Here is a 15,278-nt window from a genome sequence, read left to right as displayed (position 1 = left end):
CTGTTGTGTCTTTCCTACTGATCCCAGACCAGTGCGCACACACACATTCAGCAGCAGCTCCAACACTTAACGTCCAATTAGCTAATGTGTCCGGGCAATGAACAACCCGCTGGTGACGAGGCACTCTGGGCCCTTGTTTGGCTTTGGCTAATTTTGCATTGCTACAAAGAATCTAATTCCAGCAAAGTAGGATAAATAGAAAACGATGACGGGGCTTCTTGGAGCGTTAGGAAGAAAAACCCTCCTCTCATTCCCCCTTGTTCATTTCTTATCTCGCCTCCTCTCTAATCGACTCCTCTCCTCTCACCCTCCTCTCCTCCTCTGCTCCTCCTCTGACCTCTTCTCCCCTCATCTCCTTCCTCCTTCCCTCATGTCCTCTCCTTCATGCTCCTCTTGGAACTAAATAGCACATGGAATTTCCATTTGGAACATGGAATTTTAATTGCAGAATTAAATATTCCATATATCTGCCCTCTGATGGTTACATAATGGTCTCTTTCTCCTCCTCCCTATCTCTCTCGTTCTTAATGTGCTGCTGTCTCTCTCTCTGTTTATGTGGTGGTCTCTCACTCTCTGTATGTTGTGCGCTCTATCTCTTTCTCTCTGAATGTGGTGTGCTCTCTCTCCCTCTCTCTCTCTCCCTCTCTCTCTCTCTCTCTCTCTCTCTCTCTCTCTCTCTCTCTCTCTCTCTCTCTCTCTCTCTCTCTCTCTTTCTCTCTCTGTGTGTGGTGCTCTCTCTCTCTAGCGGCCTACATTAAGGTGTACTTGTTGGACAAGGCTCTGTGTGTGGCTAAGAAGAAGACCAAGTGTGTGAGGAAGTCTCTGGACCCGCTCTACAACCAGGTGCTGGTCTTCTCAGAGAGCCCCAGGGCAAGGTGGTCCAGGTACACATCTACGCACACGCACACGCACGCACGCACACACACACACACACACACACACACACACACACACACACACACACACACACACACACACACACACGCGCACAAAAACACAATCTCACATACAAACACAAACATACACACAAAACACACACTTACACACACACACCGCGCACAACAAACACACATACACACAAATGCAACCCAGTCATACACACACACACACACACACACACACACACACACACACACACACACACACAAACAATCACACACTCAAACACACATACATACATACAGAAAACACACACACACACACACACACACACACACACACACACACACACACACACACACACAGGACTCTGCTCCTGGTGTGTTTTGATTACTTTGTGGCTGCTGGAGGTTATCTGGATGATATTCAAACACAGAAGAAGCTTAGCATCCTCACACACAAACACACACACACAAACACACACACACACACACACACACACACACACACACACACACACACACACACACACACACACACACACACACACACACACACACTGACTGTCCATCTTTCTCTCCTTCCCTGTCTGACATCTGATGATATCTGTGTGTCAACTGTCTGTATTTCAAACTGTGTATATTTGTATGTCTTAATGTCTGTATGTCTATGTATCAGTATGTCTTTTTTTCTGTATGTCTAAGTATCTGTTTGTCCTTCTTTCTGTATGTCTAAATATCTGTATGTCTTGTTGGCTGTATGTCTAACTATCTGTATGTCTACCTTTACATGAGTCTGTAGGTCTCACTGTATATATATATATATATATCTGTATGTCTAACTGTGCATACATATGTATATATGTCTAACTATATGTCTGTATGACCAACTGTATATAAGTCTGTATGTTTAACTATCTGTATGTCTGTGTGTCTAACTGTCTGTATGCCTCACTGTTTTCTCTTCCGACAGCTGATTGTTTGGGGGAACTACGGCCGGATGGACCGTAAGTGTTTCATGGGCATGGCTCGCATCCTATTGGAGGAGCTTGACCTGAGCAGCATGGTGATTGGATGGTACAAGCTGTTCCCCACCTCCTCCATGGTGGACCCCGCCATGGGCCCACTGATGCGGCACTCCTCCCAGATGTCCCTGGAGAGCACCATTGGGCCCTGCTGCGACCGCCCCTAAGACTCATGGGGTCAATGAAGTTTTTGATGTTGAACACAAGACAAGAGTTTCACTGGAAATGTAGTATTTGATGTTTTGACACAAGACTATTTTCAGAGACTCTTGGGAAACGTAGTTCCCATTCATATACCATTATATTGTAAATGGGTGCCAGGGAGAACGAAAAGAACTAACTTCTTCTAGTGTTTCAAATCTCTCACTGGGGATACGTCGAATAGCAGCAGTGTTTAAGATGAGAACGAGACGAGGGCAAGGCCGAACGATCCTGGTTAATATTTCAAGTTCGTAAAAAAAGAGAAAAAGCTGCCGGGCTGAATCATGCATGGAATGAAAGCTTCCCTCCTTGAAACACAACAGTTCAATCCTCCTGCCGCTCCACAGCGAGATAGTTTACAGGGCTGGGTCTGACTAGGTTCTCCCAGACCTGTAGGAGACATACGCCGAAAAGCGAAGGGTTTCAGATGAAGATGGCGATGATGTTGGAGTAGCGATGAGATTTAGAAACTACACTTTATTGTGCCCCCGCCGGAATTCTCTATGGCAATTATTCTGCAATTACATTTTAAGATATTTATTTTTGAAAGATCACAACCTGTGTAATAATTCTCAAATCTCCAATCCAATGGACGCCAATCTCTAATCTACTGTGCCAATCTGTACCAGGAGGTGTCTTTGTGGTCTTACACCTTAATACATTGGGGGTGCTTCTGGAGTCCTCTGGTGGTTTCCAGAGGGGAGGGTGGTGTCAGGCTGTCAACAGGCTTGTATTCCGGACGGGATGAGAAGCTACAACATCCCCTGCTTGTTGTAAATGACAGACCACATCAGCCTCGTGCTGATTAGCCATCTGGGCTGGGAAGGAGACGACTGATGAGGCAGGGCCTGAACGATACAGCCAGGAGAATAGAGTTCACCTGTACGGATTGGCTGGAAAAGATAAGAAGATTCGTAAGAATTTAAAGGGAACAATGTATACTTTCAAAATATCTAATTGACCTCGTTTTTTTCTGATTTGAATTGGGTCTTGTTTTGGTTTGATTCATCATCCATATCATTCCGTCAATGCATACCTTTTTAAATCCCAATTTTCAGAGATTTTGGACCTTTCATTTTTGGAGATGTAGCTTAGACGTCTTAAAGGGAAAAGTATTATTTGAAGTGAACAATTTGTTTTTACGTTGGTGGCCAGATATTATATTGGTTAGATTGGTTTTCAATTTGTTTTTTTTTGTTTTTTTAAATAAAACATAAATATAAATCTAGAAAATTCATTAAATAATTTTTTTGAAACAATCGTTGTTTGAGTAGCACTGTCCCAGGGATCTCTTTTCCAAACAAATGAACTTTATATGAAGCAATAAACAGATCCATTCCGTTCTTTATATGTTGAAGTACACTGCTCAAGTATCATGCTTGCAAATTATTTTGTCTTTGTGATTTCCTAAAAAAAACATTAGTACTAGAGGAAAAGTTTGACAATTCCAGTATTTTTCTCAAATACTTTTCTTAAAAGTCACACAAATTAATGTAATTTGTAGTGTTACTTTTTCTTGTTCATGTTATTTGGCAAGGTCATGTTTTTTTGCAATGTTTACTGTTTTTCATCACTGTTGCTCTCAATGTATTTATTTTCAGAATTGGAGCATGTCAGATTGTTAAATATTTTGGGATAGATGTTTATGTTAAAAACAAAACAGACCAACCTTTTGGTGAGACGCATGGGAAAATATTACATACAAATTATATCTGTTCCATTTTTATATAAATCTTGACATGTTTAGTTTAGTTCATTTTAATACAGAAAACTAAAATGAATACTTATTACTCTAAGATCATGTAAAAAAATATACAGAATTATAATATTTACTTACAAATGACCATAGGAATGTTTTTGGTCAAACTTCTTTGTGCCAAAAAATTGTAATATTATAGAGGGCTGAGTGTTCAAATGAGGACCAATGAAGGGAAACACAAACCTGATATCAAAATTGTGGTAACTGCAAATTCAACACATTCTACCCTAAGGGAACTGACATGTTGTCTTGCTGTTGTTTAAAAAATTGTGCAAACTCACAAGGTACAGAATATTGCATGAAAATAAGCTATGTTAGTCATGACTTCCTCTCGTGGAAATCTGAGAAGAGAATGGTAGCCATTACAGAATTATCCCGGATTGAAACATCCCCATTCCTGCATTAATAGTTGAAATGCTGCAAGGTTTAGAAGGTCTAGACAAAACATTTAAACGGTCTGGACAAAACATTGAAACGTCATAAGATATTTTAACTTGATACAGCCTTCTGCTGAGAAGCATAGTTATGTACCTTTGCTATAGCTTAGCAGCAATGCTAAATAAATACATACATAAATAAATAACTTTCATACAGAATTTGCAGCTTTGCAAAAACATTTACGACCAATTTACGATGGACCGGTGTATTATGGAAGTTCTAAGATGGCTACCTTTATAGACTTTTCTATTGAATGAGATGACAATGAGTTTAATGTTAACCTGTTTACAGAGTACCCATGCAAAAAATAACAACGCTCTGGGGTTTTGCTATATCCGTTGGAGGAAGAACTAAAACTTATGCCAACCTTGCTAGGATGCTTTTACGTATGTTGTTACGTCGCTATTTATGTGGTTTTTGGCTCAGAACCGTCCAAACACTTTGTCGAACATTCTCATCATTGATTGTACTGTTAAATTCAAACAGATGTTAAAACTTTGTGACAAGAATCAGCTAACATTTTAGACGTTGAGCACATCTATAAGTGTGACACTATCAGAGTGTTGTGTCGGGACCCCCCCCCCCCCCCCCCCCCCCTCTTGGTTTGGGAATTGTGTTTACTACATCGCCGCCAAATGCAATGTGAGGAGAGGCCTTAAACACACTGATAACCACTCTGTTAGGACAAAGGACTACAGTGTATCACAATAAAATATCAAATAAAAAAAAAATAAAAAAACACAATTTTAACCTCACTTAAATGTTCAGCTACCAAGTATCTTACGTTAGTTTCTGATAAAGCTGTATAGATCAGTTATGTATCCTGCCTACTTCTGATACTTCTGTTTAGATCAGATTTATAAGTAGAGTTTTCTTTATGGTTAAATATAAGCTATGTGAGAAATCTTTATATTTTACTGTTTAAAAGGCTGGCTGTCATTTATCATGTACCCCATCCTAGTGTGTCTACAAGAACTTCAAGTTACAACTTGAATCACTGTTTACTCCAGTTAAAGCTGACAGATTGCTACTCTGAAAAGGGACACATATGAGTTAATTTGTGTTGGGTTTTATATATATAACCATATTTTGTTTCACAAATATGGTTTGTGCTGTAACTGATCAAGAGCAACAAAATAATACCACAAGATTTAGCAAAGCTAAAGTCATGGTACTAGGCTAAGGTCATTATGATAAGCTATGGTCGTGATGCTATGCTATGGTCGTGATGCTAAGTTATGGTCATGATGCTAAGCTAAGGTCATTATTCTAAGTTTCACTCGGTGGTGTTTTTACTCAAACCAAAATAAATAAAAAGCTGAAACAATAATCTCACTCAGCTTCCCCTTTAAATCCTCCTGAAATACTTGGTCCATGTAGCAGAACTCGTCAAGTAATGCAAATCATAAAGTATTTTCCCTCTCTTTTCTCATTGGCTTTTAACTCAAATACAAGACAGAAGGCGCTCATCCTTTGACACTGTGTGTGTTCCTACAAGGTGTTGGGTGATAATTATTTTGGGAACTGAAAGTAGAGGAAGAGGAGTGGGAGGATGAATGCACTGACTCATCTCCTACAGAGATCTTGTGAGGTCTTTTGCAGTCTGCCGTAGTGCCCATGGGCCCAAACACATTCTACCACCCCTCTACTCCTTTACTTTCTCCTTAAAGCATGGTGAATGTGTCTACCTTTAGGAGGGAGGTCCCTCATGGGAATTGAACCTTGGTTTGTAGCTTTACACAGTTCTGCTTCAGACTATGTTCTCCTCACAGTTATATGACCTCTTAGAGTTAATGTCCATGTACACTGTATGTAGCGTCCTATTGGTTGCAATGAAGGTAACATTGGAACCAGAAGGTTCATCAGGGGTGATTACCTCTCCTCCTACAAAGCAATGAGAATTCAATGTTTTAGTGTTATGTTATGTTTATGTCTTACGCCAGATGATTGTTGAATGTCAGGCCAATCAGGAAATCTTCATGTTTAGAATTTAACGTTCATGGTTTTGTATCAATGTGTTTAGCATTAAACCAGGACTCGTTCCTGAGTTTATCATACCGAGAGAAATGTCACTGATGGTTTCACTGGCCTGATCATTATTTTTGGGTCCGCAATGGTTTCCAGTGTTCAAGCATTGGAGATGGGAAATTGTCCTTTGAGAGTGTTTCGGCAAGATAAAAAACAGATCTATTTGATTGGTGTTTCTGCCCATTACAACCACAGTCTTGTATTGTTGCACAGTGGGAGCTGCCCAATAAAACCAAACTATTCTACTTGTGGGAAGCTTGCAAGCTTTCCCAGTGCAACCACAGTATTTTCTGCAGCCATTCTTCTCAAGCAGTTCAAACCGTAATTACACAGATATTGGACTCTATTTCCCATCTGCGATGCGTCTGGTTGCATTGTTGCCTTCAGGTTCTCTGAAGTGTAGCAGTCCTTCATGAAAGACACATTTGTTGCCAAGCTGTTCTGTTGAATAAACACACACAGCCCCTGCATTGTTACTCTGGTCAAGCTGTTAATAAAATTCTTTAACTTGACCTCAGGCCTCTGCTCTCTGAATCAACCTGCATTCCTCTTGATTTCATTCAAGTGTTATCGTTATGTCAAGTCCATGTCGAATGGCAATTCTCCATTTGTGAAGGTGATACAAATGATCCCAAAGTTATCTGGAAATAAATATCAAGGGGCATGACTCAGACCTGGTTCAGTAAAGGAGCACAGCCGGTCTCACACGCGAGCACCATAACACGGCACAGCATGTCTCACACCTTGTATAACACGCTTCACTTCTCCCCCACTGTCGAGATGGCTGGCACACACGCACACACACACGCACGCACGCACGCACGCACGCACGCACGCACGCACGCACGCACGCACGCACGCACGCACGCACGCACGCACGCACGCACGCACGCACGCACGCACGCACGCACGCACGCACACACACACACACACACACACACACACACACACACACACACACACACACACACACACACACACACACACATACACATTCAAGAGCCCCTTTAGGAGAACGATAAAATTGTTTCTGATCATGTGCTCAATGATTAATGAAATATAAAAAGACACCATGCCCTCATTGTGATTCTTTATTGACTGCATTCAATAATTTAACAGTTTAAACACCACAACCACAGCAACTCAAACAGAAAAATATAAAGCTCCATCTCACCCCAGACCTACTTGTCTAGGTGTAAGCTTTAATCCTATTTTCTATTATATATATATATAATATATGTATTGGTAGTGACCTCTATGGTTGATTACTTCTGTAAGAAGAATCCCACACTTTCATTTTGAAAGAAAATACATTTAAAGGGGTGGTTAACAAAAAAGACATATGCAAATTCATATGTCCTGCGATTCTCATCAATTAGTTTGTTTACTACTCTGCTCTGAACTCAAGTCACGGTCTTGTGTGGATGAGGATGTGTGCAGCTCTACCTAAATCACAAAGCCAATAACAAAAATTCCACTTATTGATATAAAGTTAAAAAGTAACATTGATAATATAATCTGTATTTGCAAGGCCACATCTGATTCTCACATATAAATGATTGTATCTATGAACTATAACCTATACATTGATGCTTGATCATCTAAGCAATAACCTCATACATGACCTTAAAGTTCTTTCTTCTTGTTCTTCTCGCGTTGCATCAATTAGTTTACTAAAATACTGCACATATATAGTTAACATCTCCCAAAGAAAATAAATCAGCAAACGTAATTCTCGGCTGTTCCCTGGCTCAGAGTGCAAAGACATTGAGGATCAGTTGAGGTCAGTTTAAGTCAGGTTTTTCTGTCATATTCTACAGTTGAGGTCAGTTTAATTCATATTCTTAATACTGAGTTAAAGAAGTATTCAAGATTAGTTTAATCAGTTTTAGTGTGTTTAACATTTTTTCTAGATTCATTCAAATTCAATTTTAATCGCTTTCTATGTTTATTTTGCCCAGTTTAAGTAGTATTGTAGAGTGGTACTTAGATTTAGAATTGAAGTCTATTTAATTAAGCAACCTCATGCCGAATACCCTTAGATTGTAGATTGTAGCATGATTATCAGGTTTAACATGGTTAGCGTTCCACATGTTGGATCTTTATGGTTCATGACTTGGAAAATAGGACGGTATTACTTTTCGTTCCATCCATGTAATACGTCTGCTTGTCTTATATTTCAAAGTGTCGTTTTCCAGCAAGCCTAGACTGTTGCAGATATTTTCCGTCCACCAGTTGATCTGTTAGCTACATGATACACTCTAATGACTGGACCATGTGTGTGCGTGTGTTTGTGTGTGCACGAGTATGGGTATTTGTGTTTGTGCGCGCGTGCGTGTGTATTCGTGAATACAAAGATATGGACACTCAGAGAAAGACAAACACCGAAACAGAGATAAAAAACTTTTTCTCACTATTGATTCTCAGCACTGATTGATTTCTGTATGGCCTCCCAAATTCTGTAAACTTCTATTCCTGTCCTTGATGGTCTTCCCTGCAGCCTGTATTGCTTGAATTCACAGCTGGGATCTAAGCTGACTCCATAACCAGCGTGCTAGAGATGCATCCTCCACCACCAGACGATCTATCTGCACTGGCAGAAACCCTCATGTGTGTCTAAAGCCTCAAACGTGACATATGACACAATGTTTCATTTTACATGTCCAAAACAGAAATCAGTCCTACACAAAGCAATCAAAAAAAGGCGCTAGGTGTGTTTTGCTGGGATCTATTGTTGCACTATAAATATAAACAAAATATGTGTGCTTTGTGGGCTCTTATGGCTTAAGTCAACAATCACAACCAAGGATTCCCCCCCAGGCTCCTCCCGTCTCAGGCTCATTCCCGGACGGAGATGACCACGTGGTCGTCCTGTCCTTTCCACAGCATCTCGCCCTCAAACTCCAGCATCTTGTGCTTGCGGCAGCGTAGCAGGATGCCCACCACCTTGTCGGAGATCTTGACGTAGCGGTCGAACAGCCGTCCGAAGGTCACCACGGTGTTCCCCTGCCGGTCCTTGTCACCCATCTCCTGGATGATCCACACCATCTCCTCCATCTCCTTGTGCACGTGCCGCTGCGCCCGCTCGCCGCGCTCCGCCGTCTTGGAGCCCTCCTTGGGCTTACCGTAGCCGCTGTCGCCCTTCTGCAGCCGCTGGGCCATGGCGTGGTCATGGTCAAACTCCTCGCTGAAGGGGTTAAGCTTCTGGCCCTCAATGTGCTTCACCGACCACTGCTGCCAGCGGTTCCGGATGTCCCCCGTGGTGGTCACCTTGATCTGCCCGGGGGCAGGGAGAGGGGAAGCAAGAGGAGCACTGTCAGGATAGGTTGGGCCTCTGTGGTAAAGAGCTTAAGTGATAGTCGTAATGTGTTTGGGGAGCACCGCATCTTCTTTCTATCTCAATTTTATTCTTCATTCCTCTAAATACAACACATCATACACACATTTCCCTCCTCACATTTCCCTCTGCCCTCTCTTCCTTATTTATGCCCCCCCCTCCCCTTGGCGGTAGTGGTATGCCCCCCCTAAGCCCCCCTCCTCTCATCCTCCCTCGGGTGTGGTATGTCCCCGGGCCCACGCTGGTGGTATGTCCCGGGCCCTGAACGGTGACACCAGAGCCTTCAGAATGTCCTCTGCAACAAGGAGAGCCTCTCGGCTGAGGACCTCCACCGATCCCCCAGAGACACAGACAGACCACCATGAGAAACCACTCTATGACTCTCACTTTATGGCGCTCTCTCTCTCTTTCTCTCACCATATCTCAGTATATCTCTCTCACTCTCTACTTGACTCTATGATTATCTCTGACTCTCTCTCTCTCTCTCTCTCTCTCTCTCTCTCTCTCTCTATCTCTCTCTCTCTTCCACTGACTGCAACTCTCTCTCTCTCTCTCTCTCTCTCTCTCTCTCTCTCTCTCTCTCTCTCTCTCTCTCTCTCTCTCTCTCTCTCTCTCTCTCTCTCTCTCTCTCTCTCTCTCTCACTCTATCACTCTTCCCCTGTCTCTCTTTACCCCTTCTAAATATTATTTCTTTCTTCATCTGCCTGACGGGCTTTCTGTCTTTGTGAAGGTCAGAGGGTGATCAGTGTATTTATTTAAATGTTAGGTTGCAGTACGACACCGCTAATGTTTTACAACGTTAAACTCAGCGAGTGTTCCCTTCGGGGCGAGGGGGGGATGGCAGGAGTGTGTGTTTGTTGGTGAGTGTCCGTGTGTCTTAGTGTGTTTGAATGAGAGTGTGTGTGTGTGTGTGCGTGTGCATGTGTGTGCGTCTGTCAGAGAGAGAGAATGTGTATGTATGCGTGTGTGTATCGGAATTTGTGTCTGAGAGAGACAGTTTATCTGCTTGCGTGTATGCATGATTATGTGTTTGTGTTTGGGTGTGGGTGTGTGTGTGTGTGTGTGTGTTTCCTATAGGAGCGCTGTCTGTGTTTGTGTGGATCAAACCTTCAGGGTTTAGATGAGGGGAGGAGGGAGTGTGGGTGGGGGAGACAGGGGAGAGAGAAGAAGGGTATGTGCAGGTCTTCTTTTAGATGATATAAAATGGCTCCTGCTGGCTGGAGTTTATTTTAGGACACCTATAATGTGTCCGGAAATAACCCAGAACCTTGTCCTGACGTTCTGAAGCAGGTACAAATCAACACCTCTGAGTACTTAAACACTGGGTTTATGTATGGTTACCGTACCAAATCCAGTTCATGCAATAGTACTCTTTGGCTTCATTGAGAACAGCAGTATGATATGTACTACTCTATCGCTATTACATCTCTACACAAGTGCAAAGCAGCGGACGTCTGCCTCGTTCAGCTAATGGTTTTGGTTTTGTTTCGCCGCTGGCAGGCTCTGGGCTTTATGAAAATCATATTTCATAAAAGTAATAACTTCAACATGGCGGAGTCAAGATGTATAGTCGGCCCAGATCTAGAATGAGCAGAAACCCATCTGACAGGCTGGCTGCAGCAGTAGGATGCAGGAGGGAGAGCCGAGTGCAACACACAACATATGAGAGGGGCAGACCTCCATTAATTCAACAATCGCTGAGTCAGGATGCATTTCTAGGTGTTCTCTACTGACGTTTGCTGTATATTATATTTCTATATTTCCATGAACCGTTTTCCAAATACCCCTGGGCTCTCTGATGGAGAGGAGTTGGCGAAGCATAGAAGACAGATTTATTGATTCTGGCCTGACAGGAGACTCTGGCGAAACAGAGTGATACCTAAACTCTTCGGTTTAACAACCAACTAAGGGGGGAGCACATGGCCACATGGTCGGGTCACATTACCGACGCAGATCAACAGACCCCAGCTAATGCAAGGAGATGAAAAGTTGAGCTCTGTGGTGATTTGATTGTGAACGATCTCTATCTGTCTGTCTATCCCTCAGTCGTCTCTCCAGCCATCTATCCATCTCTCTCTGTGAAGCCAGAAAGGATTCTGGAATGGGGACAACTTATCCAACCATTTTGATTACATCCCTCCATCCCTCCAAATCTGTTATTTGATTCTGAATATTATTTATGATTAGCTACTTAATCATTTAGACACTTTCATCAAAAGCTACTTTGTATGGAATGTATTAATTAATTAATTAATTCAATTTACTCATTCAAGTTGTTAAAGCTAGGGTATGTTATTTATTTGAGAAGCATTTTTGGTCAAATTGATTGAAATTCTCTTTGCATCTCAACAGTAATGAGGAAAGGGAATGCGCTGAAAAAATTGAAAACATCATTAGCATGACATTCGACGACCAACGACGCTCTGCACTGATGAAATGATTGCATGGCCTCCCTGTCTGTCGACCTACCTGTCTACCTACCTACCCTAAAAAATACCCTGATTACTATACCCTTGTACTCATTGCACATGACTGGAGTCTTCCACAAGGCTAGGCAGACCCTAGCTAAAGCTTATAAGCAATAAACCGTCATGTGTTTTCGGGGAGTTGGATCCTTTCAAAATCTAGCTTACTCTGGCAGGTTTCTCTAAACTGCCTATCCTAGCTTTAAGGAGCGGGGAAGCGTTTCTATATATATGGACTATATGGACATTAGAACACCCCAACCACTACACTATCCAGCTTAATAGGTTATGGAATCAATTCACTCGTACAATACATTATTGAGTGCTCGTGAACATTAGTTCACAAGTACACTCTTGACTACATTCATTCAACCTTTATAAAAAATTCTCATTCAGCAATCATTGAGGGAGACCAGGATTACACCATTGAAAAATATGAATAATAGTTATGAATATTAAGCCGTACATTTACCTTGGGCCTGTCGATTGGCTTCTTCAGGAGCCCGTTACTCAACTCCCTCTTTGATTCGCTGTTGTCGCTAAGCCCCACCTCCTCCCCCAGCCCGCTGTCCTCCGTGTCCAGGCTGCTGCTCCGCGAGCCCAGCGATTTATCCTGAAGCATCAACTTCCTCTCCTGGAGGGCTCCACTTCCTGCCCCGGCCCCAGCGCCGTTCTGCAGCGCCCTCATCTGGCGACGCCGGGTGGGCGACTCGCTGCCCGCGAGCGGTTTAAACTCGGCGGGACCGGTCTCCATCTTGCCCAGGATGGAGCTGATGAGGTCTCCGCTGCTGCACTCGCTGCGTCTCAGCGGGACGCTCTTGGTCACGGCCCCGCTGCGGATCTTACCGCCGTCGTCGGTGTCTGCGGAGGCGACACGGGGCGCTACCAGCAGCTTCTTCACCGCGCGGGTGTGTTGCTCCTTTGAGTCCCCGACCTCCAGAGAGTCGGGCATCCAGCCGCTGGGGATGGTCTCCTGCTGCTCCGAGTGCACGTTGGCCCAGCCCTGCCAGCTCTTTGCCAGGCTGGCCACCGCCGCCGCACAGCGAACCTTCTTGGCCACGCGGGCAAAGGAAGGCCGCGCCCCCGGGGCGCTGCTGCTGCTGCTGCTATCGCTCATGGCGACCACTGCGAGGGGACCACTTGGAGGTTCTGTAGTTCTGCAGTTCCGTAAGTTGTCTTGGAGTGATTCGCTGGTGGGTTGGGTTTGGGTTTAGTGGCCTTCTGTAGGCGGTTTAACACGATGTGAAAGAGGTGGAATGTCAACGCCAGACCTTGAGTACTAGAAGAAAGGAAGTTCCTCCTTCAGCATCCCACAACTTGGGTTTGAGAATATAAGAAACATGAATAGAAAAACAAATAGTTATTCTAAAAAATCAAGTAAAAAGGCTTCTCAAGTCTTCGAGTCTCCTAAAAATTCTTATAGATGATATCGAATTTTTCAAAACTGGGGACCATTCGGAATTCTTATAGAATATCCCATAGCCATCTAGAGTCTTTTGAAGTGCTCAAGACTTCCTATCGAGTCTATTCAGAGTGTCCTAAAGTGTGCCCTCTCTCTTCGGAGTGTTGGTCAGCAACCAGGAGAGCAGCAGTTGTTCTCCGCAGGCGAGACCCCCATCTTTAAATAGATTGGGCTCCTGAAGGAAGTGATGTTGCAGGACCCACAGGAGACCGGAAGGAGCTCCAGTAACATGTGTGTGGGTGTGTGTGTCTGTGTGTGTGTGTGTGTGTGTGTGTGTGTGTGTGTGTGTGTGTGTGTGTGTTTTTATGTGTGTGTATGGGTTTATATATGAGTGTGTGTGTGTGTATCGCACTGGCACATAAACTTATAATCACACACAAACACACACAGACACACACACACACACACACACACACACACACACACACACACACACACACACACACACACACACACACACTGGGGTTCAGTGTAACAGGTGACGGATGTTCTTTATGGGGACTGGGTCTGATTGAGGTCCTGGAGGTCCAGAATACCCCTCTGGAGATTCCCTCCCCTCCTCCTCCCCAACATAACAACCTGCCCTGACATGAATAGATACACTACAGTGCATAACATGTATGTTACTTTGTTATGTAGCCGCTTTTAGCTTGCAGAGGTTATTAGTGTGCATGTTTGCGTGCGTGCGTGAGTGTGTGCGTGTGTGTGTATGTGTGCGTGTGTGTGTGTGTCTGCATGACAGTATACATTATGTCTATGTGTGGGAACATTTTCAACATGTCTTCATGATGATTAAGAGACTATGAATATGAGGTGAATGTTTTTGTCTGTCGGCCCATCTATTTTTCTGTCTGTCTATCTGTCTCTGTCTGCATGCCTGTAGATGTTGTGTGTAGGAACATTTTCTGCATCTCTGAATCATGAGAGACATTGGCGACTATGAATATGCGGTGAGTCTGGCTGTTTACTGTGACACACAAAATACCTTCCAGCCAACGTCCCCTTTTACATTTAGATATTACATGTCGTCACCCTCTGTTTTGACCACGACACACAAACACACACAAACAAACACACACACACACACACACACACACACACACACACACACACACACACACACACACACACACACACACACACATGCACAAGAAAACACACACACACACACACACTCACACACACACACACACATACACACACACACACACACACACACACACACACACACACACACACACACACACACACACACACACACACACACACACCAACAAGATATAGACACACACACATATGTACACACATGTATACAAAGTAGTATACTTACGATAATTTTTGTATTGTTGTTATTGTCAAATGAATGTATGAATATATTCAATAAATAATCAGTAAAATTATATACACTTTTTTGCAAGAAAATAGATAATTAATAATGACTATTATTTCGATAATAATTTAAATTAAATAAAAAAGGTGAATTAATTTATTCGATTGAAACAACAATGGACCTATCCTTGCAGGCCTATGAACACATTGATGCTCATGATTGATGAACAAGCCTCACCCATGGCCCGCTAAAACACTTCCTATCAGTCACCTTCAAAGCTACCGCTAGTGCTATGCTACCGCTACGTCAGTGCTACGCTAGTGTGCCTATTTTAGGGCCCACAGGCACAGCAGGT

At 43.2% G+C, this 15,278-nt stretch overlaps 1 protein-coding gene across 1 annotated transcript; it reads right to left on the bottom strand.

Moving 5' to 3' along the window:
• Positions 1 to 8,947: 8,947 nt before the first annotated feature.
• Positions 8,948 to 13,751, bottom strand: abraa (actin binding Rho activating protein a). The gene is made up of 2 exons (XM_060069313.1): positions 12,604 to 13,751; positions 8,948 to 9,605 (listed from the first exon to the last, which is right to left on the bottom strand). Exons 1-2 carry the CDS (start codon positions 13,246 to 13,248, stop codon positions 9,168 to 9,170), a joined length of 1,083 nt encoding a protein of 360 aa, XP_059925296.1. The 5' UTR covers positions 13,249 to 13,751; the 3' UTR covers positions 8,948 to 9,167.
• Positions 13,752 to 15,278: the final 1,527 nt, after the last annotated feature.

The sequence above is a fragment of the Gadus macrocephalus genome, chromosome 13, assembly GCF_031168955.1.
Source record: "Gadus macrocephalus chromosome 13, ASM3116895v1".
NCBI lineage: Eukaryota > Metazoa > Chordata > Actinopteri > Gadiformes > Gadidae > Gadus > Gadus macrocephalus.
Note: the sequence above shows the minus strand (reverse complement) of the source record. Positions and strands in the feature narration are given on the sequence as shown.

Coding starts and splice junctions, on each gene's coding strand:
- abraa (XM_060069313.1), bottom strand. CDS start 13,248: ATGAGCGATAGCAGCAGCAGCAGCAGCGCCCCGGGGGCGCGGCCTTCC. Junction 9,606..12,603: donor AGCCAATCGACAGGCCCAAG/GTAAATGTACGG, acceptor GCCCCCGGGCAG/ATCAAGGTGACCACCACGGG.